Source organism: Perca fluviatilis, chromosome 18, assembly GCF_010015445.1.
Source record: "Perca fluviatilis chromosome 18, GENO_Pfluv_1.0, whole genome shotgun sequence".
Classification (NCBI taxonomy): Eukaryota; Metazoa; Chordata; class Actinopteri; order Perciformes; family Percidae; genus Perca; species Perca fluviatilis.
Window position 1 is genome coordinate 22,945,509 of NC_053129.1, and position 26,868 is coordinate 22,972,376.

Sequence of the window (26,868 nt, forward strand, 5' to 3'; positions counted from 1 at the left end):
TCCCTCCCTTTACACAGCACAACTCCTAAAAAAGAGTGTCAGTGAGTGTGTGTCAGAGATAACCAGAGTTGGTCTCAGGATGCCTGCGTACGCCACCAATATGAGGATGAAGTTTCCCATCGTGGCCTTGGCTTTGGAGATTATCACCATCATCCTGTTTGGTGTGTTTGTGGTCTATGATGATGGAAAAAGTCACGGGCACGAGCCACACTCCAATGAGACTCACCATGAAGTGAAGCCCATGGATCTCTACCCCAGTAAGTCTACCTGTGGCTGCTCGCTGAGGGATGCTCTCCTACTGGATGCCTTAATGTTTGGTCTCTACACTGTTTTTGAAGAGGTTAAAAATTATGGATTATGGCCTTTGTTGCAGCTTTGATGTTAACAGAGAAAAAAAGTTCTTGTTCTGCTGACTCAGTGTGATTTAGTGTGTCTTAGAAAAAAGTTGAAATGAAGCTTATTTCTATTTATAAAAGGAATAAGTCTACAAATCTTCCATATTTCTAAGCTTTGGTTCTCTAGTCTTGAACTTTAAAGTGTTGAGTGACCTGAAAAAGGCCTCCTTTCCTTCATTGGAATAATGTGACTTGTGTTTTAAGGATTTGATTTTCCAATTACTTGCAAACAGAAATAGAAGAATTTGGAGGCTGGTCTGCTGAAAGAAATAAGAGGAGTCATGGGGTCACATTCTCGTCCCTCACAAAGTTTCTTCATGCACATGCAACTGAGCAGTCAAATAGGATCCTGCAGGGAAAGTGTCAGGTATCATACAGTGGAGATCACATGGGATTTAAAAAACACACAGATAATAAAGACAGAAGATAGATAGGGCAGAAGAATGCTGTGTATTTGTTTAAACCTTTGTACTTATTGAGCATTGAGCAGTTCCTGCAGTTGAGAGGGTCATCATGACAACTTATCTGCATTAAGATAGTTGCAACTACAAGCGGCTGTTTTACTGTATGAATGTCTACTCATGATTGGGTGGGGCAGGTGTGACCCATAGAGATTAGCTCAATGGTGAGCATTAAGGCTGAGCATATTTTCTACTACAGATAAAATAAACTAGAACATGTCTAGCAATATAGTCTTCTTCAGAATTTCTACGATTATTTTGGATTTTTCTTTATTTTTTATCACACTGAGTTAAGATCTTCTCCAGACATTTTTAAATACATAAAAAACAATTTTTGTTTTCAATAATAACGTGTGTCTGATACAGTTTTCCCACAAAAAAGTAGATGTTGCCTCGTTAAAAATTCTTAAAATCACATCTACTCATTTTCCCTCATTGAAAAGTCCATAATCTATGAATGTGCAAATTTAGTTTGGTTAAGTTTAACTGCTAGACACAAGACGTCTCTTGCATCACAAGATGTCTCTTAGATCACTGAAAGGTCCATTATCAGTGTAGTTTCCACATTACACTTGTGTAAGTAGCATATTGGACCATAATTTGCTTCAAAACTAGCTGTGATATAATATAATAATCTCGTGTACACTGAGATTTAAGGTGAGTACAGAGAAACTTTCCATCCTTCAGCAGATAGATGTGAAAACAGCCTTCTAGAGTCAAACTCTGCACATACAAACATCCATGTACAGTAAGGTAACAATAAGCAGTTTAAAAAAAGAGGTTCATAGACGTGCCAACAATCAAATAATGCCATGATAAGATGTTAAAGAACATATCTGCAAATGCCTCTTAAATAAATCTTATATTTTATTTATACTGTATCAGTTAAAACCATGACCATTTAAAATGCGATTGGATAACATGAAGGATTGTGGATGGGTGCAGAGAGATCCTCTATGCAATACATGCCAGACATCTGTTAGAATCAAAAGAAGACAAATAAGCAGAGAAATGGAGCGAGTAAAAGCTATCCCAGCTCCAATCAATTCACTTTTAAAATAATGTAAATGACAGACAGAATTTCTGTTTGTATGGTTTGACAAAACACTACATAGGTTTCTAATAAAGACTCTTGGAAAGTCATTTTTATCTAAATGTTGATTTGCAAAATGGAAACATCAAATGCAAGGAAATCTATTGCTCCAGAATTTAAAAAAAATAATAATGTATGTGTTTGCATAGGTTTTGGTTGCATCACTCCTCTGCAATTGGTCCTGAGGGGATTCTCTCTCTTGTCTTGGCTCACCCACATTACTGAGCCTAACATCTGGGCGTGGTGCAAGTCACTGTGGCTGCTTTCCAATTTTATCTCCTCCCCATCCTGAAACTACTGTTCACTACAAGCTCCTACACAGGTGTGGCCAAAACTATGGCCTGCCCATTTTTAAATGGCCTGCAGTGAATTTTAGAAAAAATAAACCAGAGCATATTTCTAATAAATTGCACTTTATGTGCATTGCATTTCTTACTTGCAAAGATGTTGGAGCCATTATATGAGGGTCAAGTCAAACCCACTTTTTAAAAAATTATTAGTATTAGTGTGTTTTGTCGAAAACACATTAAGAACATTGGTCATTCCACTTGGCGCTCTTAAGAGTGTTGTGTCAGTGTGTCAGTATTAAATCCATTCCGCTTTCTTATTGAGAGAATGCCCAACTCAATGAAACTCCATACCACATTTTCACTGCTACCTTGTACCCAGGCAGATCTCTCATAAGCAAACATGCAATATTGCAATTGCATGCAAGCATATAAGTTGAAATAAACAACGAGTGGTTATTATTAGAGATGATTCTGAATTAGTCATCAAATCAATTTCTGTACTTTTTAATATAAAAGTGATCACGGGCCAACCACTTCCTCTAGGTGTAATTACAAATTATACCCATTTTTTTCTCATGCTAGTATAGATAGAGAGCCGAAGTCACGCCCCTTCCGGTGGACCTCATGGGACCTTAACTCGGAAAAAATATGAATGGTAGTGAACGGGGAGTGGCAAATTATGTTTTGATCCCGTTTGAATTGAGCCATGGATTACAAATATCAATTTAAAAGATAATTTTTCAACCGAAGAAAGTCTCAGTTAGCCCAGTAGTCTTTCTAATTACGTATTTTCACAGTCTTATACTTCAATAGTTTAACAATAAACTGAGACTTTCTTCGGTTGAAAAATAATGTTTTAAATTGACGAACATCATATTTGTAATCCATGGCTCAATTCAAACGGGATAAAAAAATTATTATTATCTCTCCAATTGACTCTCGTTCATATTTTTTCCAAATTAATGTCCCATGGACCGGAGGTAGAAGGGTGTGACTTCAGCTCTCTATAGAGACAAGTATCAAACCACCTGTTAAAAGGCACCAGAATACAGGAAATGACATCTTTGGTTTAAAAAAAAATGTCAGGATCAAAGAATTTTCTATGCCACATGGGGTTTTCGGGATTAGAGACACTGATTTTCTGGCAGTGCAACTGGTTGAAAAGAATGGGAGGGGGGTGTCTTCTGCCTGTTTGTTTATCAGTGAGTGTGTGTCAGACTGTAAGAGATAACCTTGGTCTCAGGATGCCCGCTTACGGCAAGGAAATGAGGATGCAGTTCCCCACCGTGACCTTGGCTTTGGAGATTATCACCATCATCCTGTTTGCTGTTTGCGGTCTATGATTATGGAAAAAGTCACGGGCATGACAAGGGCTGCACAATTAGTCGCAATTTAATCGAAATCGCAATATGGACTACTGCAATATCCAAATCGCAGGGGGCGTAATATTTGTTAAAAGGCAAAATATGTGTCAAACCATCCTAAATTAAGTTTTGTGGTGCTGCAGAAACATCCCAGCCAACAAATCGTATCCTACAGACTAACGAAAAAATCTTTGTTTGGTAGAGATTCTCGCAAAAATCACACTAGAATCAATAAAAAAAAATTATTTTAATATTTTTCAATGAAAATGAGAATTATGATACAAAAATTATCATTGATCAGTCTGATTTAGTTGTGAACATACAAACATCCAAGTAAAGTAAGAATAAGCATTTTTTTAAAGAAGTTTGCCTACATGCGCAAACAACCCAAAATTGCTATTATACCATATCTGCAAATGCCTCTAAAAAAAAGTATTTTCAATTATGCTGAATGAGCTAAAACCATGACCATTGACCTACCTGAGACTGGGAGGGGGTCAAAGCACAAGTTGAAGGGGCAGCCAGTTTCTGTTCAAAAGAGCTCTTTGAATGTGAGCCAAATCAATATTTCACCTTGACACACTGCTGATGGCATCAGTGCAGCACTACACAAACACACATCAGGATTGTTTTTTTGACTGTTTTCTTGTGAAATCACAGACTATTCAGAGGTGGTTTGACAATTGAGTAAAGAATGCCGTTTCAAAAGGATGATATTCACATGATATCTCAACTGTTTGTAAAGTGATTAAATTGGTTAATTAATTATTTACCAAGCAGGAGAGAACATAAATGTTAGGTTAGTCTCGCTTTGCCAGACCATCCACACGCTGAGGAGCGGAGGAGGGTCTGGCTACTCCACACAGCATTCCGGGATGGGTGAAAAATGTGCTCTGTTTTATTGGTATTTCTTTAAACCAATAACAATCGTCATGGGCGATTAAAATTATTTTGAAACATTAATCTGTTTCAACTACTCATTAACCCCACTAAAAGCTATATTGTCAATATGGAGCAGCTAGACAACCGCTCTGAGTAGATTTGAGCAGCTCTATTTTTATCAGATTGGTTACTGATTAAAGCAGCCTACAGTATAACATCTGTTTAAGTACACTGTTTTTGAGCATGTATAAAAACCCAGTAAAACACAGATTCTTCCTTACCATAGACGTTCTCACTTTATACCAAAAGACATTTTGAAAATGTCCTGATATACTCTATATGTTTTAAGGGAAATTATGTTTGATCATGTAACCATGCTAACTTCCCTTGTGTTTGATCATGCGGAATCCCGTACAATGTAACCTTTGACTGAATGAATCTTGGCCTGGTTGCCTAAACTAAGGCATTGTTGCCCACATGGATGTCATAAGCAGATCCTGAACTTTGCCTTATAAGCCTTTTGTTATGAGAACAAAGTCATGCTAGATACTAACTGAAAGAATCAACCTAAACCAGAGGATTGAACACAGCTTTCTATCGGTGTGCATATTACAAACTAACCTTGGTCTTGTGCACCATAATCTGAGCAATAAAAAGTCTGACAGTATTATAAGAGATTTTTGTTTCATTCCTCGTTGTCAGAGTTAAACAATGTAAATATTAATAGGTGTGGATGACCAGTTTTGCATGATTTTCTGTTTCTGTAAATAGTTTAATACATCTAAATGGAGCATGTGTTCATGTTTTCCTCATATCTACTGTATGTGTGTAATATTAATTTGCTTTTTAGATAAGTGGAGTTAAAGGTCCCATGGCATGAAAACTTCCCTTGATGAGGTTTTTTAAAATATGAGTTCCCCCAGCCTGCCTATGGTGCCCCAGTGGCTAGAAATGGCGATAAGTGTAAACCGAGCCCTGGGTATCCTGCTCTGCCTTTGAGAAAATGAAAGCTCAGATGGGCCAATCTGGAATCTGCTCCTTATGAGGTCATAACCTCGCCTTTCTGTGCTTTGCCCGCCCAGAGAATTTGGCCTGCCCATGAGAAAGAGAGAGACATCATGGCTTGCAAACAAGTGGCAGATGGTCAAGGCCACACCCCCACCCTCCACCTTTCCCCCCTCTCTCCTCCTCAATAGCATTTAAAGTCACAGACACAAAAATGGCACATCCTAAGGAAAGCTCATTGTGGGACTAGCTCTAGTGGCTGTAATTCTGCACCAAGGCTGAATTTCAGGAAAGAGACTTCAGATACAGTATTAGGGGACCACTAAGGCCGATATAAAAGCATCCAAAAAGCAGCATGTCATAGGAGTGGAAACTGGAATTTTTGTGTTTTAGTGTTAGGTAGCCTATTGTAATATTTTTAAATAATTTGAAGACACTAATGCCTGTTAGGGGTTTCTCAATTAGGGCCACAAATAAACAAAACATGTACTCATACTATTATAATGTGAAATGGATAAAAAAAATGGGATATTTAATGTAAGTATAGTTTTGTGAAATAGTCCCTTCCTTGACGAGAGTTAGATGAGAAGTTGATACACTTACAGTTGTTTGCTAAACATAAAAGTACAGCAAGCAGCTGGTTAGCTTAGCTTAGCACAAAGTATGGAATCAGGGGAAAACCACTAGTCTACCTCTGTCCACAGGTAACAAAATCCACTTACCAGCACCCTTTAAACAGACTTGAATGAACATGTCATAAACATTATAAACAAGTCATAAACATTCATGACATAACGCTTCTTTTAGTAAGTGTCATTCGGTTTTTGTCATGACAAGTTATGATTAGGGTTAGGGTTAGAGTTATGACAGTGACATGACACTCTGTACAAAAATGTAAGAATAAAAACACCATGTTGTGGTTTAACGATTATGTGCCGGACTGTTTCCTGGCTGGGTGCAGTGACTTCACCTAGTCTCCGCTGGTTGTCTGGCAAACCTCACGGTGACTACAAGACTCAAGAAATGAAACAATGATGATGAATCTGAGACTGCAAAGCAGTAAATGCCTGCCTTTTGAAAGACGAAAGTAAGTGTGTACTGTCCAGATAACAGTAGCTACATTCACGCTCATTCCACTCTGAGGAAATGAAGCATTGTTTCTGAACCTGCGCACACCTCCACCTTGATGTATTTTCCACAAGGGGCTCATCATATCATATCAAGCTTAAAGACTTTTGGGAAACAGGAGTCCCACACCCCTGTCAGGATGTTGACACAAATCCCCCGAAAATTACCTGGCCTTAACCCAGATTTATCTCCTCTTAAAGAGCTTATCTTTTTGTGTATAAAAATAATATAAATAAATAAATAATATAGTAAAACTAAATGCACTGATAATTAAAACATGGGATGTGGTCGAAACAGACTAGATAAGGGTGTGCTAATCAATTAAGACCATATGCACTTCATACAAACAGTGCAAGGCCACAAACTCAACAGGAACATCAGGAGCATTTCCCAGAATCCCATTCATAGTCTGATTGAATTGCTTTTCCAACCAACAGGTCACGGCAGACAATACAGCCCCTGTGGAAAGGAAATGACTCCTGCTCACTAAATCATTTAAACTACAAAGTCAAAAGAATACCACCGTGGAAGGCAAAGTCTTAGCAAATGGCTTATTTCTAATTGTAGGCAGCGTATCACAAGTGTTTCATCTGATTCGATTTAATGTCCACATTTAGCCAAGGCTAAAGTGGGACTCGCACAACAAAGAAGGGCCCTGTCATTGAATCAACAGCAGAACTGACCTCTTTTCTCATGTCTTCAGTGTTTCAGGATGTCCACGTCATGATCTTCATCGGCTTCGGGTTCCTGATGACCTTCCTGAAGCGATACGGGTTCAGCAGCGTGGGCGTCAACTTACTGCTGGCTGCCTTCGGCCTGCAGTGGGGCCTTCTCACGCAGGGCATCTGGCACCTGGAAGATGGCAAGATCAAAGTCAGCATATTCAAGTATGAATGTCTTTTTCTGCACGTGTCGCTTATCAGTAACCCCTTGATTAACATTTAAGCAGTAAAATATGCATCACAAACTAAGTAGCTGCTCAATAAACCATTGACCTGTCCTGTTGGCTGCTGAGTTGCTCTAACAGATCATTTTAGGTTCGGTAAATGAAGGTTAAACTGTGCTGGTCTGGGGACTTTTTCTGTTCCACCTATTCTCCTCATTATCCTATAATTTCTGTTTTCTTCTCTATTTTACAGGATAATCAATGCAGACTTCAGCACAGCTACAGTCCTGATCTCCTTCGGAGCCGTTCTGGGTAAAACCAGCCCTGTGCAACTCCTCATCATGACCATCCTGGAGATCACCATCTTCTCCATCAATGAACATCTGGTGGCCACAGTCCTCGAAGTAAGTACGCAATGACATAGGCATGTGTTGATAAACTACATTAGCAAAATACGACCAGGAACATTCACTGTGTAAACTGGATTTTACAGTATCACCTCTTCTTTCACAGGCGAATGATGTTGGAGCATCCATGATCATCCATGCTTATGGAGCCTACTTTGGCCTGGCAGTGGCTCGAGTACTTTACCGACCAGGTTTAAGAAACGGACATGAGAACGACGGATCTGTTTATCACTCTGATCTGTTTGCTATGATTGGTAAGAGACAGTCACACCTTAAACTAATGAAATTTACAGCAATGATGTGTTTTATTTGGCTGTAATCTTCCCTCACTGGTTTATCACAGGCCTGCACATACACAATGTATGCCTGCCACCTAGTGGTCATAAATAACCATGCAGTATGTACAGTGGTAAATAGATAGCGACCTCAACTGTGTATCAATCCTGGTCAGCAAGAATGAATATAAATCCTTGAATCTATACATTTCTAACTTGCAGTGTGAAATGCTGTTTCATTCTTCCCCCCTCTTCTACAGGAACCGTCTTCCTGTGGATGTTCTGGCCCAGTTTTAACTCGGCCATCGCTGATCCGGGCTTCACTCAGCTCACAGCAGTGATCAACACCTACCTCTCCCTGGCTGCCTGTGTGCTCTCTGCCTACGCCATCTCCAGCCTTGTGGAGCACAAAGGAAAACTGGACATGGTCAGATAACTTTCCTTTATTATTCACAATAACACTTATTCAAGAATAAAAAACAAAACAAATTCAGTTATATACTCGTTTTTATATCTACCTAGGTACATATTCAGAATGCCACCTTGGCTGGTGGCGTCGCTGTGGGAACATGTGCTGACATGAACATCGGGCCATTTGGGGCAATGCTGATTGGATTAGTGGCTGGCATCATCTCTACCCTGGGCTTCAAGTACCTAACTGTGAGTTGAAAGTCAAAGCAAAGGTGCAAAACGATGAGTTTCCTAAAAAGGTTTTGGTGGAAACTATTAGTTAATTAACAGATTAGTCAGTTTCCAGAAAATGTCCAACAATTTTAATAAGAGATTAATCGTTTAAAGGGGTGATAGAATGCAAAACCGATTTCACCCTGTTATAGTTGAATAACGACAGTTTGAAGGGTAAATAGGACATAAATAGAACCTCAAAATCCCATTGACACCCCTTTCCTCTGCAAATCTCACAATTTGAAACTGCCTCTGAAAACGGGCGAATCTGAACAAAGCTGGAAGTTGACGTCAACTTACATTACATGTCATTTAGCTGATGCTTTTATCCAAAGCAACTTACAACTGCTATACATCAGAGGTTGCACGCCTCTGGAGCAACTACGGGTTAAGTGTCTTGCTCAGGGACACATTGGTTGATGTATCGCAGTGGGAATCGAACCCGGATCTCCCACACGTGTCATATCCACTGCGCCATCACCACCGCTTCCCAAATCCTCTTCATTTGGCTCAACCTTCTATCTTTGTAATGCCCCAAAATTTACATAGGGCACTAACTGATCTGAGGTCAGTTAGTCTTCTAAATCTAGGTCGTGCAGATCTCTGCTATTCCATTACAAAATTCACTTCTGAGACTTTTTTATGCGAGAAATCAACTATGTAAAGCTCAAATATGGGCCGTTTTATGAAAATTGATGGCTAATTGCAAATTTGGTAAATCAGTGTCGGACTTCACAAACTCCACAATCTGCCAAGACAGGCAGCGGCTGCTGGCCCGGTTTGCTGCCTTCCCTGTCGGCCTCTCCCCCTTCACAGACCCGCTGAGCTGGAGCTGTGTCAGGATCTCCCACACGAGCTGCGCAGTGTACTTTAGAAAAGAAGAAGGTTTGGAGGTTTTGCAAGGATATTGAAAAAGAACCACGTTCGTAAATGCAGTGTTGCAGACTGTACAACGGAATAGCCTACTGGCCCAGAGAAAAGTGTTTAGAACGAGTATATCGGACGAGAGGGAGTCATGGATCTAACGCAGCGCTGCAGAGGCACTGGCAGAGGACAGGCTTGCAGGGGTTCACTCTCCTCTCCCCTTACTAGCTAAAAAGGTGAGTTAATTCTTTGGTGGAGGTTTTTTTATGTCGCAAGAGTAACGTTAGAACAACACTAGTTATAATGAAAGTGTCGAAACTTTTTAATTTTGTCTCACAGCCGCTGCGGCTCTCGCCTGGGCATGTCTGGGCATGTAACAGACAGTGTGCCTGTGTTAGTGTGTTTGTGCGCTGTGCAGTGGTGTATGTGTGTGTGTGTCAGTGTGTGTGTGTGTGTGTGTGCGTGTGTCTGTGTTTGTGTGTGTGCGCAGGGCAGCAGTGTGTGTGTGTGTGTGTGTTGGGATTCGCTCAATCAGCGCACGTCTCTAATGTGTGTGTATTGGGATTCTCCTCAACCAATCAGCGCGCAGCTCATCTAAATATTCATGAGCATACCATATTTGGAAGAAAAGCTGTCGTTCCAAATAGGGCCAAAACACAGGGATGCATAAGGGCCAAAGAAAATAGCACCTGGGCCATTTTCAGCCCAACCAATGTTACATACCCCAATAGGAGACAGTGTGAAACACCCTATATAATCATTCTATCACCCCTTTCAAAAACAATTTAAGCAAACATGAGGGAAAAAATCCCTGGTTTCAGCTTCTGAAATGTCATTATTTTATGGTTTTATTACTCTTCTATGATAGTAAATTGAATATTTTGGGGTTTTGGACTATTGGTCGGAAGAAAACAAACTATTTTAAAATCAAAATGCATATTTAACCTTTTAAAAAGACACTCCTTTGGTTGCAACAAGATACATTTTTTCTCCTCTGTAGCCCATCCTGGCATCCAACCTGGGCATCCAGGATACCTGCGGAGTCCACAATCTGCACGGCATGCCTGGCATCCTGGGCGGGTTGGCTGGTATTGTGGCTGTGGCTTTGGGGAAAAAAGAGGGGTAAGGGTAATTTTACTCACCAGAAATCGTATATATATACATATACATATAATAATATATATTCACACACATAACTGTATTGTAGCTTTGAAGTAACTTCATGGTTCAGTTAATTGTCAACTCTTACATTCCTGTCTTCTCTTTTCCTCCTCTTCAGAGGTAATGCTGCCATGCAAGCTGCTGCCTTGGCTTCATCCCTGGGTTTCGCTTTGGTTGGAGGTGCTATTACAGGTAGGTGAAGATGAAACATGAATCCATAAATATGTCATAATGGTTAAATTCCTGGGCACATGGTTTGTCACTCAAAGGAAAAAGGTCAGGGTTATTATGATTTAGCAAAAAGCCTGAGTGATCAAACAATTAATTTTCTTCTTCAAGGTTTAATAATGAAGTTGCCGTTCTGGGGACAGCCTCCAGACCAGAACTGCTTTGATGACTCTATTTACTGGGAGGTAAGAAATCCCTTTCCTCATAAATATTATTTCTAGTTTTTGACTGTCGAGCATCACAAGTGATTGATGCAGTACCCCAATATTTTTAAGCTATTAAATTAGTGGTTTTGGGATCATATTAGCTGGATGTGGTTCACTGCATCATTTATTACAATCAAGATTTCATCTGACAGGCTTCTATTAAAAGAAAAGAGTTCTTCCTGTGCTCATTCCAACTCTCTGGTGCTGCTTGTTTTATCCTCTGCTGGTAAACTCCACCCAGGTGGTACAGCATATAAGCCAATGATTGCATCTTTTTTTTAAATGTCTTATTTAGGTATCTTTCATTAAGCTACAGACACATAATTTGGACTGCATGTTTTCCAGGTTCCTGAGGAGGAGGAGGAGAATGAGGAGAGCTTGGCTCACGCCGATCACTCAAAGAACAAAGCAGAGGTTTAAATATCTGCCAGAAATGAAGAAGTAAATGATTATTAATCAGCTACACTATGTCCGCGGATGTGTAATGTGATTTTAAAAAACTAGACGATTTGCTCTACTCACCAACACAAGTCAATTTTTGAAACTTGTTTGTGAGCAAAGATCTACAGCATTGTATTTTTCCATCATAGTACAATTTAAATTTGTAATCAGGATGGGCAGTGAATGTTTTACACAACAGAGTCTTCAAAATACACATAATAAAAATGGTCAACATAAATATTCAGTTAATCCTTTTACACTCACACATTCAGGGATTTCTTTTGCATTGAAAATTGTGATCAATAACCTTGAAAACCCAGTGGGTCAAACCATAAATTCACTGCTGATACACAACTACTTACATAAGCTTTTTTATTTTATTTTTATATTATGAAAAACATTAAAGCATGTTTTTAGTATAGTGTGTATTTTTCTTCATATAATCTTTTATATTTCCATACACCTGGCATATGTATTTCTGCTGAGGCTTAGGTCAAAGAGAAGAGGAGTTAGGCTATGTCCACACACACACTCAGGCGGTCCAGCAAAAACGCAAGTCTCCCCATTCATTTTGACTGGGGGTAGTGCGTTGAAGCTGTGGCGGTGGGGGCCGCAGGGGGGTGCCGAAAAAAACTGCAACGGCCTGCAGCGTGGTGATCAGACTTGTCAGTGTGTTTTGAGGCAGTGTGAGAGTCTTTTTAAATGATAGGGTGGCCTAGACCTACTCTATCTGTAAAGTGTCTTGAGATAACTCTTGTTATGATTTGATACTATAAATAAAATTGAATGGAATTAAGAGTCCCTTAGAGTAAACATCCCTGTATCTATCGCTGCCACAACAAAGTTAAAAAAAAAGTTTTCTGCACCAATAAAGCACAATGCTCCATCTCTTTTCTTTCTCTCTTTCTATATGAAATAAAGCTGCCTTCAAGTTCTATGAACGATCTGACGGAAAATTGTAAAATATAAAGTCCACTTGTGCTGCTTTGGGGGCTTAAAGAACGCAACAGGACGTCACACGGATGGGCCTTTTTAGTGATATTTCCACAGCCGCAAAACACTGCGGATCGCTGGCTTTGGTCTAAACGTGCCCTTAAACCTGCTTTGATCTGCTGCTTCACATCACCTCACTGGAGCCCAGTCCTTCTGCAAGGAGTCAGAGTCATACTGTGTGAATCCAGCAGTGAGGCTCTGACATGGGCAGGGATAGTCGCATGATATGTTGTAACTAATAAACCTTATGGTTGCTTATTTCTCACTGCTTACAATAATGTTCTATCTATCTGAGGGCAGCTGTACAATTTCTTTAATGCAATGAGTGCATTTAGCGTTAGACTGGCTGTCAATGGGCAAGCTGAAGTTCATTTTTGTGTCCGCTTTCTATTTACATCCAGGGTATTCTGACATGTACATACAGTTTAGCTTTTAGATATATTGACATGGTCAGTTTTATCAAAGTCCTGCAATGTTAAAAAAGTGCAACTGGTACTGAATATTTTTTAGATGCCTTTAAAATAATTCAACAGGAACTTACATACTGAGACATAAGAATTGCTTACCATTTTCTTTATACCATTATATGCATCAGTTGGAATCAGTTTTTCTACCAGTTTTCTCTATAGGTGACTTCCTGTTGGATTATTTTTCATTCTGAGTTGTGAACAGTCACACCTGCAACTGTGTATATCACAGGATTAGAGAGCAGCCATTTCTTGTTTCGCAAAATCTTTTTAAGCTGAATGGTGTCTGAGTGCCTGAGTGGACAGTTTGTTTTGTGTTTAACATTAAAACATAGGACTGCAGGGCTAGATGGAACTGACTATACAGTAGTGTTAATCAATTTTGGTTTGTCAAATGGTTTATGATGCCCAGAACACTGAAGCACATCAAGATTTTGTATTTTTATACTACGTGTCCTTAGATGTGCTCGTATTTGTATAATATACTAATACTGTCATAATAAATGTGTTTTTGTACAATAGCAGTGGTTATGTGTGTTTTTGTGGTAGCAGGTTCAGACATTCAGGTCCTCCTCAGGATGAATTGCATTACATTTGGTGATCCCTTGACTTTTTCTCTACCACCACCACCAGCAGGACAAATACCTGCAAAACGAACGACATATAAAGATAAGCATCATCTTTACTTTGGGTTTATGACCAATTAAGTTAAAGCTCTATGCATCACAGCCATCAATAGATCATCACAGACGTTATATTGGTATCAGCATATATGTGTAGCTAGTAACTAGAAAGATATATTTGAGGTAATTTAGATACAGGTGACCATTACACATTTTGTCCACCAGAAAGAAAGAACAACTTTATCTTTTAACTGTAAAATGTCCCTTATCTTGGCCAGAACAAGAACCACAAATTTAAGGGATCTTTATCAAACATGTCTGCTTATTATGTTATGTGTTTATGTTTAAAACACTAATATTGGTCAATATATCCTTAGCAAATTTTCAAACATGATTAGCATGCTGATGTTAGCTTTTATCCCTATCCTTTTATATTAGCGTGTAGACACTGAAAACACACCTCCAAAATAGTAATATCCAGTCCATAAAGTTGAACTCTCTACAGCACTTTTAACTGTTGTGTTTTGAGTAGAGATGCTGGGGTGATGTGTGGAGAGGAAATCCGCTTGACACTGTACTTGATCATAAAGGTTTTATTACATCAAGTTTCCAGCATCAATGACGAGTCCTCCAGAACCCGGAGAGCACAAAGCCAATATGCACTCTGTCTTGCTGCAGCAAGAACATGGTTTATAAGGGGTACGTTTAGGTAACATGTTAGATAGAGTAAACCGTTTGTGAGTTGGCAAGTAAAGGTCTGAGTCCTTTTGAGGGCGGGCTCCAACACTACTCATAAAATCACTGATCTCACTCAGTCACCTAATCACAGAATCAAATAGGACATCCTCTTCAACCCATCACTCTGCTGAGAGGAAAATCATTCAACTTACATCCCTAACATAGTGCTCATGATTTCTCAGCATATTTGAGCTTTATACAGACTTTAAACTTATAGGGCCAGATACCACATATTAAATCCTGAACATCATAACTTTTACGAATGTGTAATTCATTGCAGAGCTGCTGTATTACAATGCATTCATTTTAACTAGGTATAACGTTACCTAGCTAGCATAACGTTAATAAACTAACAACTGTAACCTTAACGTTAATCCTTATACTCCTGAAAGTGAAGAAACATGACAGGTAACGCTATACAACTTCTTCCCAAGTGGTTTGTGGTTAATTGCAGGCAGCTAAAGATTACAATTCTTCAGCAGAAATAAAATGTATTTGGTTTTAGTTACCAGCTTAAACTCACCTGTTTAAAATGCACACAGCAGCACTTTACAGAGCGGCATGTTATTTTACGCCTTCACCGCTGGGGGCGCTGCGCTAACTTCTTCTTCTTCTTCTTCTTCTTTGTGTTTTACGTCTGTTGGCATCCAGCTCATTGGTGCATTACCGCCGCCTTCTGTTCCGGAGTGTGGGTCAGACCACAAATTATAATAAATAAATAAATAAATAAATTATTATTAATAATAATAATAATAATAATAATAATAAAAACTATCACCCACACACGCACCCTAACTTACATTGTATGCAAGGTTATACTCAGCACTGGTCCCAGTAGACCACATGGACAAAACGTACACACCAGGACTGATAACCGTGACAGTGCAATACTAACTGTTTTCTATTCTTTCCGCGTTGGAGGATTTTGAATCTTGAATATCCCCCACGCTTTATATCCTGCCATGATCTTACCCATTATTTCCTTTAAAAAAAAAAAGAAAGCTGTGTTCCTTAAGAATGCTATCAGTAGCCTACCCTGGCCTGTGCTTTCTCACCTATGTACAGTAATCCTTTTAATGTGAATTCCTGCTCCACTAATTCCCCCAAATTACTCCTCATCACCTCTCTGCGTCACATACCAGGTGCTCTGACTCCCTTTTCTGACATGGCAACACATACATGCCTCATATATTATGTTCAGTTTTTTGTTTAATGCACAGTGCCCTATAACCTCAACCCTTGTCAACACAGTTTCTTATCGCATAGTGTCCAGTATACCTACCCTAGAAACGTTTACACTCCTTGTTTCCCCTCTCTGTCTGTCCCATTTTCTTGCCACATTTGGTACGGTACTTCAGCGCGGACAGCAGTGTGTCGGAGCTGCTGACAGATAGAAGCATGTCGGGAATTAACGTTTAGGCTTGCTACACTACACATATCAATATAATAATAATAATAATAATAATAATAATAATAATAATATCATATAATTTCATTTTATCAGCCATAGGCCTACAACTGTACTTTAATTGAGTAATTTCATTTTCTCCTATACTTGCCTATTGTAGGCTAAGTTTTAGCCTACTTCTCTTTTGTCTTTAGTTAATTTGCATAGTCATATTAATTATACATGATCTGGTGGTCAAATTCACAAGCTGCCAAGTTACATTTATGCTGTTATTTTGGGGAAAGTAACTGAAAAGTAATGCAAAAGTAGTGTACAGCATTACAATTCAGAGACAGCAATATTGTAATACAACAAATTACTTTCAAATGACAGTAACTAGTAATCTATAATGTATTACATTTTGGAAGTAGCTAGCTTGCCCAACACTGTTCTTGTAATCTTGTAACCATTGACATTTATATAAGCTTGTGACTGAAGGACTTTTATAGAGCTGTCGGTCGTTTTCTCTCCCCTTGTTTTGAAGCACCGGTGCATCATGGGATACAAAATGTCTCCTAAGAGTGCTGGCTAATGCTAATTTACGAGCGATAACTGCGAATAGATATACATTTTACCCCTTTTCCAGCTGTCAAATTGTCATAATAAATAAATATATGATACATTAACTGTATTCTGCTTTCGAAATGGTGAGTACCGAACTTCTTCTTTAGCCAGCATTTATTATTCAATAGCTTAAAGTATTTTAGCTTTAGCTTAGTGAACGTAAACGTAGCCCTGTTAACATTAGGAAAAGAGAAAGGACAATTAAGGTAAGCGTAATTATTTTTCTGAGTCTGTAGCTAGACGTTTCTTAACTAAGCAACGATTGTATGTATTGGGTTACCTGTTGTAAACGGTTAACGTTAGATTGAACTCTGCGGTGTGTAACTTTATCAGCTAGCGTCTTCAGATCAAAGTTCAATAAAAAAATAAACTGTCTCACATCCAGCAGGACACAGTCTCACTCAAATACATTTGGCATACATGTTTGTCCTTGTTTCTAGTCAACGAAAGCGGAGTCCAGAGTGTCAAGCTCCAGCTCCCGAGCAGATGAAAGGAGGAGATCAACGAGCTCAGGCAAGACCGCTTATAAAGCCGATACATGAAACTCCCCGTCACATTTAATACTTAACTAGTGTACAGTCACATCCACTGTGTTAACCGATACTGTTGTTTTTCTCACTTTCACTTCTGTGCCAAGTGAAATGTTGTGTCCATGTAACGTTAGACCAGTTTTAGACAGCACGCCACTCTTTTTTTAATTTATTTATTTATTTCTTTTTTTTGTCCTGTGCGTCTTTTATTTATTTTTCTGATTATCTTTTTTTAGTCTTCTTTTAAATATCACTCTCCAACCTGGTTTTAGTTGTATTGTTGTATTTATATAGTGGGACCAAGGGTGATTAGTTGTTACTTGAGTTACAACTAATGGCATCCAAAAGCTGAGGTCCTCAGTCTTTTTTCAGCCAAGGATCCCATACAGGATAGAGAACATACCAGGGAAACCCTTATTTATGTCCCTTGGAATAATTTCTATATTTCTATAGTCTTAGTTATGTGAAAGAACAAGACATTAGACATGTATTAAACATATTTCCAGATTCTAAGAGTTATAGATTTATTAGATTAGAACATAATCTATAAACTATTATAGTTTAAAAAATGTGGATATATGTTGAACTGTGAAGCCTTTTGTAAAATAGTGTTTTAAAAAAAAAAAAAGTTTTTATATCATGATTATTTAAATGAATGAATCTGAAAAGTTTGTGTCACAGACCCCACTGTCCAAAAGAACTCAATAATATTATCAGTGCACCAGGTCACAGTGGGTAGTTCATCCCCCAAATCTCCAGCTATTTAGACATTTTTAAATAGTTCAGTTGTTTCTTACCAAGATGACACATAGTGAAGTTTTTTCTTATTTCTTGCTCTTAATAAGAATCAAGTGTCATCTTCTGTGCAATTCTACAAGGTTTCTTTATATTTCTGTCTTCTGTTTATTCAGGTCGAGAAAAAACTAAGCGTAAACGCAGCCGTAGTAGATCTTCCTCGTCGTCCTCTTCCAGGTCATCTTCGTCATCTTCATCATCGTCGTCCTCTTCTTCATCGGGTTCATCCCACTCATCCAGCCACAGTCAGAGTAGCTCTAGCAGTAGCGGTAAGTTTATCATTAAAGTATGCAGTACGTCTGAGAATCTTTGGCTGGTTTTCATCAGTGTTGAATTGTATTAATGTAATTTTGTGAATTATAGATCCACATATTGTGTAAATTTTTATCATAAAAGTACCAATATCCATAAATTGATTCAATATGTCTTTTCAGACTCCCGCAGTAAATCCAGAAAGCAGTCTAAGAAAAGGAAAAAGGATAAACAACCAAAAAAAGTATTTTTTTATATTTTATCTCAAGTATTTATAATGTGAACTGACTGAAATGTTTTATAACTGAACATAACTGAAAACTTATTTTGTATCCTTCAGCCGAAAGGGAAGAAAGAGAAGCGACACAAACGTAAAAAAGACAAGAAAGTAAAAGGAGGAGAAGAAAACGTGGGACCTGTACAAATCTCCAAGGTAACTGCCCATTAAGGTCCCATAAAATGAAGAAATCCCTAGTCCCTACCGTTTTCTGTTGCATGTCACCAGTTTCTAATTGGCTTCCGTTCATTGTATTCCACTCACCAAGTCCACCTCGACATTAAGCTTTGCCCAAACATGCTCCAGACCACACAGGGTGTCTTTTTTTTTTTTTTTTTTTTTTTGTCTCAAAGCAATTTGTACTAGCAACATGTGCTGGTATGATATGCACATACCTAGTTACATTTGTAATTGTAATGTAATTTTGTCAGACAACTTAATAAACAAAAAATGTATTTATTTTATAAACTTACTTACATTTGTTTGTCTTTCAGTATTTGAATGACAAGAAAAAGGGCAAGTACAGCATGATTTCAGGGAAGAAGATAAAGATGAAAGTAAAAAAGTCAAAGAAAGATAAACAGGTAATCTCACCTTTTTGCTGTCAAGTAAGCTAACCAGTGTACCTTTTTATAGTTTCTGAATGGATTGTTATTTGCCTTTTTTTTGTGTGACAGCGGGATAAAAACCGAGCACAACTTCTTGAGTTCTTGAACTCTACCCTGTGATGCCATTGTCGACGGCAGTGGTGGTGGTGCTCGGAAATGTCAGCAGAACTCAGGAAATAACCTTCCAGGACAACAACAATGAAGAGTTTTCTGAGAAAAAATGATGAATATGACTTGCATTGACGCACAAGGGCAGCACACGGCATGATGGAGTAAAGGAGCTGTATCTCTTGCAATGAAGAGATGCGTTCAGACCACCAGCTTCATTTTCATGGCACTGCCCAGGTGGCCAATTCTTCATCTTAGTCTGATAGCTTTTGTGATATGAGAAGTGTTTATGTTGAGCAGTGTCATCCAAAAATGTTATCTGTAATCAACTACATCAGATGAAGGCCAGTGACTGCCAGCGATCGGCTTCTCAACTTTGTTTGTGGTCACCCCTTTAAAAGTGTACTCCACCGATTGAGCATTTTACCCCTATAACATTGTCAGACTCAGAATGGACCAGAAATATTGTCTTTTTTATTCCACGTATTTTTCTTCCTTGTCGAAAACCAGGCGTCTACATTACCCACAATGAAGTGTGAGTGCCGACAGTTCGGCCGGACATTCGGGTGTGTTACGGTAGTAGCGGCTAATATAGCCTCGAGCCGCTATCCTCAAACAGAGCTGAGGAGCGGACTACAGAGGTCTGGTAAGCTCACTTCTTTCTAACTCAACACCCCCATAATTTAAAATTTTCAAACTTGTAACAAACTTGTAGTCTTCCACGTTGACTCAAAATAGACATCACTTGAGGCAATTTAACAGACTTAAGTAGCTCCCTCTGGAGCCACAAAAGGCTTTACACTAAACTATCACTCTCAAATATTCAGTAGTCTGTTTACAGTAGTAACCTGTAAACAGACTTTGATGTGTAAAATTGATTCCCCTTTAAAGTTTGAAATATGTATCTACCTGCTGGTTCTGTCAATCATTTATGTCAACTACATGTAGGACCACCCATACTTTTTATTTTTTTGTAGATATCTAACTGTTATGTTTCCACAGTTAATGTTGGCTGTGGTAGCCACGGCATTATCAGTGTGTACTGATGTTTAATTGTTTATATTAATTTGTTTAAAATTATATGAAAATTAGCTCTGCATTTTTTGACAGTATTCTTTTCTCCAAATTCAGGTATGAATATTATACAATTTAATTAAACTGAAATACAAAATACAATTACTGTTCATCCCCCTGTATCAATCCAGTTTAAAGCTTTTTATGGATGATGGCGTAAACCTGTTGTGTACTGCTGAATTTTGATGTGTGACAAACAAAGAAAAGAAACGGCAATAAACTGCTGGAAAGACTTTACTTCACTCAAAAAGGTCTGGTAACATTTTGTGATAATTTCTTTTTTGACAGCCTTACACAAATGAAAAACAGAAGGAAAGTTTTCAGTGCGCGGACCTTGAATAATGAATTATTGTGCCGACTCCTTGTGTGCTGTTGGGAGAAAACGAGTAGTCAGTAGAGGGAGAGCATGGCTCACCCTCTGAATTAAGTTAATTTTTAGCATAGACTATTAGCGATAATTTGATTATACAATTTATCCATCAATCTCAAGCAAAATATTCAGTCATAAAAGATCATTCTCCTCTGCAGTCATTTTGTGTTGTGTGATGAAATAACACCAACACGTTTTTCCTTTGTTCCTTCAACATTAAGGAGTCAAGAATGTATTTAAATTACATAAAAAATCCCTACATGTCTACAAAATATAAGACGCATTACTGCAAGAGGCGATAATCTTATGCAAAGTGAAACCAGTTTCAAGTCTAAAAGATGTGACTTCAAGTTCTTGACCTTTCAGGTGTGAAGGTAAATCAGTAAATAGATCAAATGCTGATTGGTCTCATACTGAAAAGAAAAGGAGGATTGTGGGATTCGTTCCTGCCTCGCCTGGTGTGCAAAGTGGACATACTGCAGCAGAGGGTCCTGGAGATCAACATTCGTCACACGGAAACGCCCCATATCAGACAACCTTACTGCTACTGCTTCCTTTATATCGGAAGTCGGGCATGCTCCACACCCTCTGCGACCTCTCCGTCCCTCTCTCCACATCCTCTGACACGGTTTTGAGGTCGCTCAACCCCGCCCCGTCGGCCACAGAGGTCAGGCCCACTGTGCTTCCAAACGGGTTGATCTTGATCCGGGACCTGAAATTCACGAGGGACATGCTCACGGCACGTCTGTTGTTCCACTGGTGGGTGAGCCGCTGCGCCTCCTGCTCTTCCTTCAGCTGATCCAGAGCTTCCAAGAGGATGGAGCGGAACAGGGCGGACACCTCCTGCACCTCAGGTTCATTGAGCTGCATTGCCTCCCTGAACCTGTGCAGAATAAAAAACGGCAGTGAGCTGATGGTCAGTTTAATTTCTGCCATACTGGAAGAGCAGAAGTACAACATTGTCAGACTCACAATGGACCAGATGTATTGTCTTTTTTAATCCACACATTTTTCCTTGCCAAAACCTGCCGCCTACATTAACCACAATGCAACATGACTGCTGATTGTGTTATGCTCGTAGCAGCTAATGTAGCATCAAGCCAAGCATTTTCAAACTTGTAGTTCTTCAGACGCTGACTCAAATGACATCACTTAAGTACAAAAAATATAAACACGAAGAATAACAATAATTTGTCTGCCTCCATCACTGTCCACACACTCAACTAAGAGCAAGACAACTCCAGTTACACTAATAACAATCTTTAACACATGATTAGGAATAAGTATAACACAAACAAATACAAAAGTAAAGTCAAAATGTGACAATAAAATATATGAAACAATATTAAGTAATATAAAGAGGGAACAAAAAACATGAATATAGTGCACTACAACTGTATCAATGCATGGATATCAATATCTTTCTAATTTTTATCAGAATATACCCATGCAGATCAATTGAAGAGAGAACCTCAAGGCTAGGGGGAAAAAAAAAAATTGTACCAGGGTTTTAAATCTGGCCTTTGAGCAAAAGAACATCCACCAAATGGCAAATGTTTAAAAAGGCAACCTGGACAGTTATCTTCCCCCCACCTATGTGACCAGTACACTCCTGCTAACCCCCCAATTACTCCTCCTACTAATGAGGTGTTGAGGTCTTAACAAGCCTTTAATTAGATGGCTGTTTGGGAACCTGCTTCCCAGTAAGTGCTTCCATGTAACTGATGATTGGCCTGTTTTACTCTGACACACACCCATGTTAGCTCTGAAGACACATCCAGGGCCAGAATCATATTTATTATAGTTTATCTACTTAAACCTTTTAAATAGAACCATCACTGGCATTGTTACCAAAGGGCTATAATGTGAAATATTCAAATGTTATTATATGAAAGTGAAACAGGGTTTTATTAAACGCACAATTCATGATTCAAATATAAATGAAAATGTAGCCCCACTGTTGACATTCAAAATACAGGACTTAACCTGCTGTCAGTCTTAAATTAATAGATTGTTTAACCTTTAGTAGGATTTACACTAGATAATGACTAGATCAAAGTTATTGATTGAGCATGAAAGGTCATTCTTCACCTTGGAAACAGCTCACTAGAAAACTTGTCTCCTCTGTTATAGGTCTATAATTTAATCACACTTTAAAGTCATCATGTCTTTAAAGACCCAGTCCTTAATTTTCCAACATATTACTTAAAGTTGCACTTCTATATTCACATATACAATTGGTTATAATCATATATAGTAATTACAAATATTAGCCAGTTTTACAAATGTAAACCAACATTTTACATCATCAGAAACCATAACTTCATTTGACAAAAAGAAATCTTAATTTAATGTCCACTTACAAGCTTTTTCTGGAGCTTTTCACTGCATCTGTGCATCTTCCTTATTTTTTCTCATAAGCGATGCCATCTTTGACATTGAACTTTTTTATTTATTTTTTAACAATAATTGTCTCAAAAGAAAAGAACATTATAGGTGTGGAATAAGAGAAAGTTTTAAGACATTTCCCTCCCTTGTGAGTGTGGACTGCTTGGCTTACTATGGCTGCAAACAATTTCCCCTATTGGGACAATAAAGCTGAACTGAACTAAACTCTCTGCAGCCAAAAGAAAAAATATATAACCCTATTTTCATTTTATGTGTACCTTGTGAAAGATGATGGAGTTCCAAATATAGAATAAGTATAAGAGAGCTTAAGGTCAGGCTGGCATTTGGGAAAACCCAGATGTACCTTATTTAATTACACTTCAAATGACAACTCCTCTGTGTAGCTAATTAAAACACAAACATGCTGCAGTTGGTCGTGCGTGTGCGTGTGTGTGTGTGTGTGTGTGTGTGTGTGTGTGTGTGTGTGTGTGTGTGTGTGTGTGTGTATGTGTGTGTGTGTGTGTGTGTGTGTGTGTGTGTGTGTGTGATTTCCACTCAGCGTTTAGCACCTGGCTGCTAACTCACATTAACACCAGCAGTCAAACTGCTTCCCTAAAACCTGTCAACCCCTAACAAGACACCTGAGACCTCCGCAGCTTTCTGTGAACAGATGCTCAAACCAGCTCAGGACGTCTCTGCTGCAGATTAAGGGACGAAGACGCCAAAGAATTATAGATTGATGTAAGGGGCGAACAGAGGAGTTGGCCAGCTGACATCCATGGATTTTAAAGGGCACTTTGGACTTGAGCCAAGGAACAAATAATTATGTTTTGGCGGTGATCTGGATCTGATATTTCTTCCATTAAATTATTTCTTTTTTGGCCATAACTATAACATCAAGGGAGATTATTGTTCCTAAAAGTGGACTTTCATGGTCAAGAAATTGTTGTAATATCCTGTAATATTCGTCAAGCTACATGCTCAGTTTTTGTGTCTCCTTACTTGAGTATGACCAGGCCGCAGCAGGTGGGCGGCACCTTGGAGCAGAGGTCCTCCAGGCCGAGCCTCTCCCCGGTGCAGATGTTGTAAGACGACCGAGGCGTGCTGGCCAGCCAGCTGTAGTCCACCCCAGTCTTGAGGCGCCGGTACTCATTCTCCCTCTCTCTCTGCTGCCTCTCAGTCTCCTTCAGCTGCCAGCTGAACTCCAGCATCAGGGTCTCGGTGACCACGTCAGCTGGGTCCCGCCGGGGGCTCCGGCAGTACGGCTCATTCCAGCTAAACCAAGAGGCCATGTCCTCCTTCACAGCCCCCTGATGAGACAAAGCCAATCAGAGGTAGTCATCACACTGAAATGATTAGATAAGATCACACAAAATATTGCCATGCTGTTGAAATGTTTATTCAGATTCATTTATTTCAGAGCAGTGTGTGACTGGAGTATAAAAGAAGAATGCATGCTGTGGTTTTTTTTCCCCAACATGTTATAGGCCAGGATTAGATTTATTAAAAGTAATGAGTTGACAATGAGACATTTTGGAAAGTCGTACAGTAACTGAAATATCTTTGCAGAGTTTGAAATGTGAAATCAATAAAACAAAACAATACAGAACTGCAGCTGTTGCTGTTATATTAAACATGTTATTGATTGTCTAGTACGCTTGATTACAAGGCTGTCTGAAAATGCAGCAATTGTGGAGAAGACATTATATCCTTTTTGGTTTTTATACAGTTGTTAACACACAAAGAGATTGTATTTGCATAATTTCAATCACCACATCTGAGTGCTGTTTCAACATCTGGACAAAATCCCCCCCATCCACTGGCTCTTTGTTCTACAGGTGTCATATCCGCTCCCACAGATGCTGTATTCAGTCTTTTGTTTGCATTGCTTTTTGTGATGAAAGTTCAAAAACATAACAGAAGAGGCCACCGATGAAGGTGTTTAGTCATTAACTCAGAATAAAATGTTGTAAGAAGTCTACTTAAAGACATGACTACAATGATTAGTGCTGAAATGACGCACTGATCGAAAGAAAATGAATCAGCAACAATTTCGATGTTCAAATAATCGTTTGTCATTTTTAGAGTATAAATGCTAAACATTCTGCACCTTGTTAAATGTGAAGATTTTTCTTTGTCATATAAGATTGTACACCGAATATCTCTAGACATTTCAAGATGTCACCCTGGGCTCTGGGAAGTTGCGATTGTCATTTTTTTTCACATTCGATCACTTGATAAAAAGATAAAAGGCAAATTAATCTATAATGAAAATAATCGTTGCTGTAAACTGAATAACTTTGAACTGGTCAGACAAAACAAGCAATTTGAAGAATTGAGCCTTGAGTTTTAGGAATTTCTTTCACTTTTCTGACATTTGACTGATCAATTCATTGAGAAAATAATAGGAAAGTTAATCGATACTGAAAATATTTGTTATTCGCAGGCCTAGGCGTGATCCTTCAAAAGTGCTTCAGTTCTTACACGGTGTATCTCTTAACAGCAGTACACATGATTTCATGTGTACATCCATTTAGTTTGTCCTCTTTTAGTCTTGGGTTAATCTGTTCACATGCTGAGATTGTCCTCTGAACCACAGCTGCTGTAAATGCTTTATACGACACTGCTGCACTGTAGAGGGGCAGTTCTTGGCTTTATAGGTGAGATTATCAACATGTGCAGAAAAAAGCTTTCACAACAAAGCAACAACGTGAGATTAGTCGCAGCCTTTACCTACTCTTACCTCTGGACCCAATACTTTCACTGAGCTGAGTAACCCTTCAAAATGGAGTCAAACACATGCAGCCAAAACAGTCTTTTCAAACAATGTTCATATGTTAGACCAGCGACTGTCTTGTAGATGTTGTTCCATGTGTTTAAATCGTTTTAATGATGATTCTTTTACAGGAGAAATAAACATGATTCTTTTTTTTGATTATAGATTAATTAGCCTATTATTTTGTCTTTTAATCTATGAAACAGCAGAAATCAATGAAAAAAATATCCTCAATATCCTAGAGTCCAAAGTGTCTCGTTTTGTCTGGCCAACATCCAAAACCCTCAAAATATTCAATTTACTATAAAGCAAGCAAAGAAAATTAGCTAATTCTCACATTTGAGAATCAGATTTTGGAGGTATTTTTGGTTGAAAAATTTGTTAAACGATAATGAAACTAGTTGCTGATTAATTTTCTGTTGATCGACTAATTGTTGCAGCTCTAAATAGGAGATAGGTCAGCCATTTTTCTCTCTCGTGATCACCAGCTTTACATTTGAATTTGACTTATTTCACATGAAAAATAGAAAATTGGTGGCTTGGACTTTCTTTCTTTCCCAGGAATATCCCAACTGCTGAGTTTTACAACTAACAATTTTCATGCTTGGACTGCTGCCTACTTTTGACAGATACATGCACAACTTCTGAATATGTTAAAACATCACATCATTTGGTCTAATTTAAAGCTGTTTTAAATGCAGACTTGACAATGAACAGTTTTCTTACCTCTTCTTCTTTTGAAGTTTTTCTTGGTCTCCACAAGAAACAAAATCACTGAAAAGCAGAATAAAAAATGTCCTCAGACATCAGATGGGTAGATGGAAGCTGAGGAGACTGGCTGAATGAAAAGCAGAGAGAGAGAAGAGAAATGGATTATCTCGTCCTCTCACAGTCTCACAGTATTATCTTCACCTCTCTCTCTCTCTCTCTCTCTCTCTCTCTCGTCTCCCCCCTCTTCCTCCTCCCATGAGCCTCTCTGGCCTGCCTTTACTTGTTGCAGGAGGTTGGGGGCACCATCTCCAGCGGGAGCCATTGGATCACCGCCCCTGATGAAGTGCTTATGTAGCTTTTTACGATTCGCTGTTGCC

General features: G+C 38.8%; 3 protein-coding genes and 1 long non-coding RNA gene across 6 annotated transcripts in view; 2 read left to right on the forward strand and 2 right to left on the reverse strand.

Annotated features, from left to right (window-relative positions):
• Positions 1 to 13,751, forward strand: rhag (Rh associated glycoprotein). The gene is made up of 10 exons (XM_039781441.1): positions 1 to 257; positions 7,322 to 7,505; positions 7,758 to 7,908; positions 8,018 to 8,165; positions 8,447 to 8,613; positions 8,709 to 8,846; positions 10,735 to 10,856; positions 11,014 to 11,087; positions 11,235 to 11,308; positions 11,675 to 13,751. Exons 1-10 carry the CDS (start codon positions 80 to 82, stop codon positions 11,747 to 11,749), a joined length of 1,311 nt encoding a protein of 436 aa, XP_039637375.1. The 5' UTR covers positions 1 to 79; the 3' UTR covers positions 11,750 to 13,751.
• On the reverse strand, positions 13,412 to 17,121 carry LOC120546504. Of its 2 annotated transcripts, none has more exons than XR_005636878.1 (4): positions 16,883 to 17,121; positions 15,874 to 15,971; positions 15,115 to 15,267; positions 13,412 to 13,875 (listed from the first exon to the last, which is right to left on the reverse strand). It is a non-coding gene; the product is annotated as an uncharacterized LOC120546504 (long non-coding RNA). The 2 variants fall into 2 exon arrangements; XR_005636879.1 differs by having other exon boundaries at positions 15,874 to 15,974.
• On the forward strand, positions 16,525 to 20,488 carry si:ch211-22i13.2 (uncharacterized protein LOC553945 homolog). Its single transcript, XM_039781445.1, has 7 exons — positions 16,525 to 16,685; positions 17,043 to 17,115; positions 18,044 to 18,196; positions 18,362 to 18,423; positions 18,520 to 18,612; positions 18,951 to 19,040; positions 19,134 to 20,488. Exons 1-7 carry the CDS (start codon positions 16,683 to 16,685, stop codon positions 19,182 to 19,184), a joined length of 525 nt encoding a protein of 174 aa, XP_039637379.1. The 5' UTR covers positions 16,525 to 16,682; the 3' UTR covers positions 19,185 to 20,488.
• The window catches only part of rd3 (retinal degeneration 3, GUCY2D regulator), a 7,785-nt gene continuing 1,381 nt past the window's right edge, over positions 20,465 to 26,868 (reverse strand). Inside the window, exons 2-4 of one of the 2 annotated variants that reach the window (XM_039781444.1) lie at positions 26,507 to 26,618; positions 24,007 to 24,314; positions 20,465 to 21,499 (exon numbers count right to left, since the gene is read on the reverse strand). In XM_039781444.1, the coding sequence (XP_039637378.1) occupies positions 21,145 to 21,499; positions 24,007 to 24,296 (645 nt within the window). In that variant the 5' untranslated portion in view covers positions 24,297 to 24,314; positions 26,507 to 26,618 and the 3' untranslated portion in view covers positions 20,465 to 21,144. Of the gene's footprint in view, positions 21,500 to 24,006; positions 24,315 to 26,506; positions 26,718 to 26,868 lie in introns of those variants that run through there. The other variant, XM_039781442.1, reaches the window with a different exon arrangement.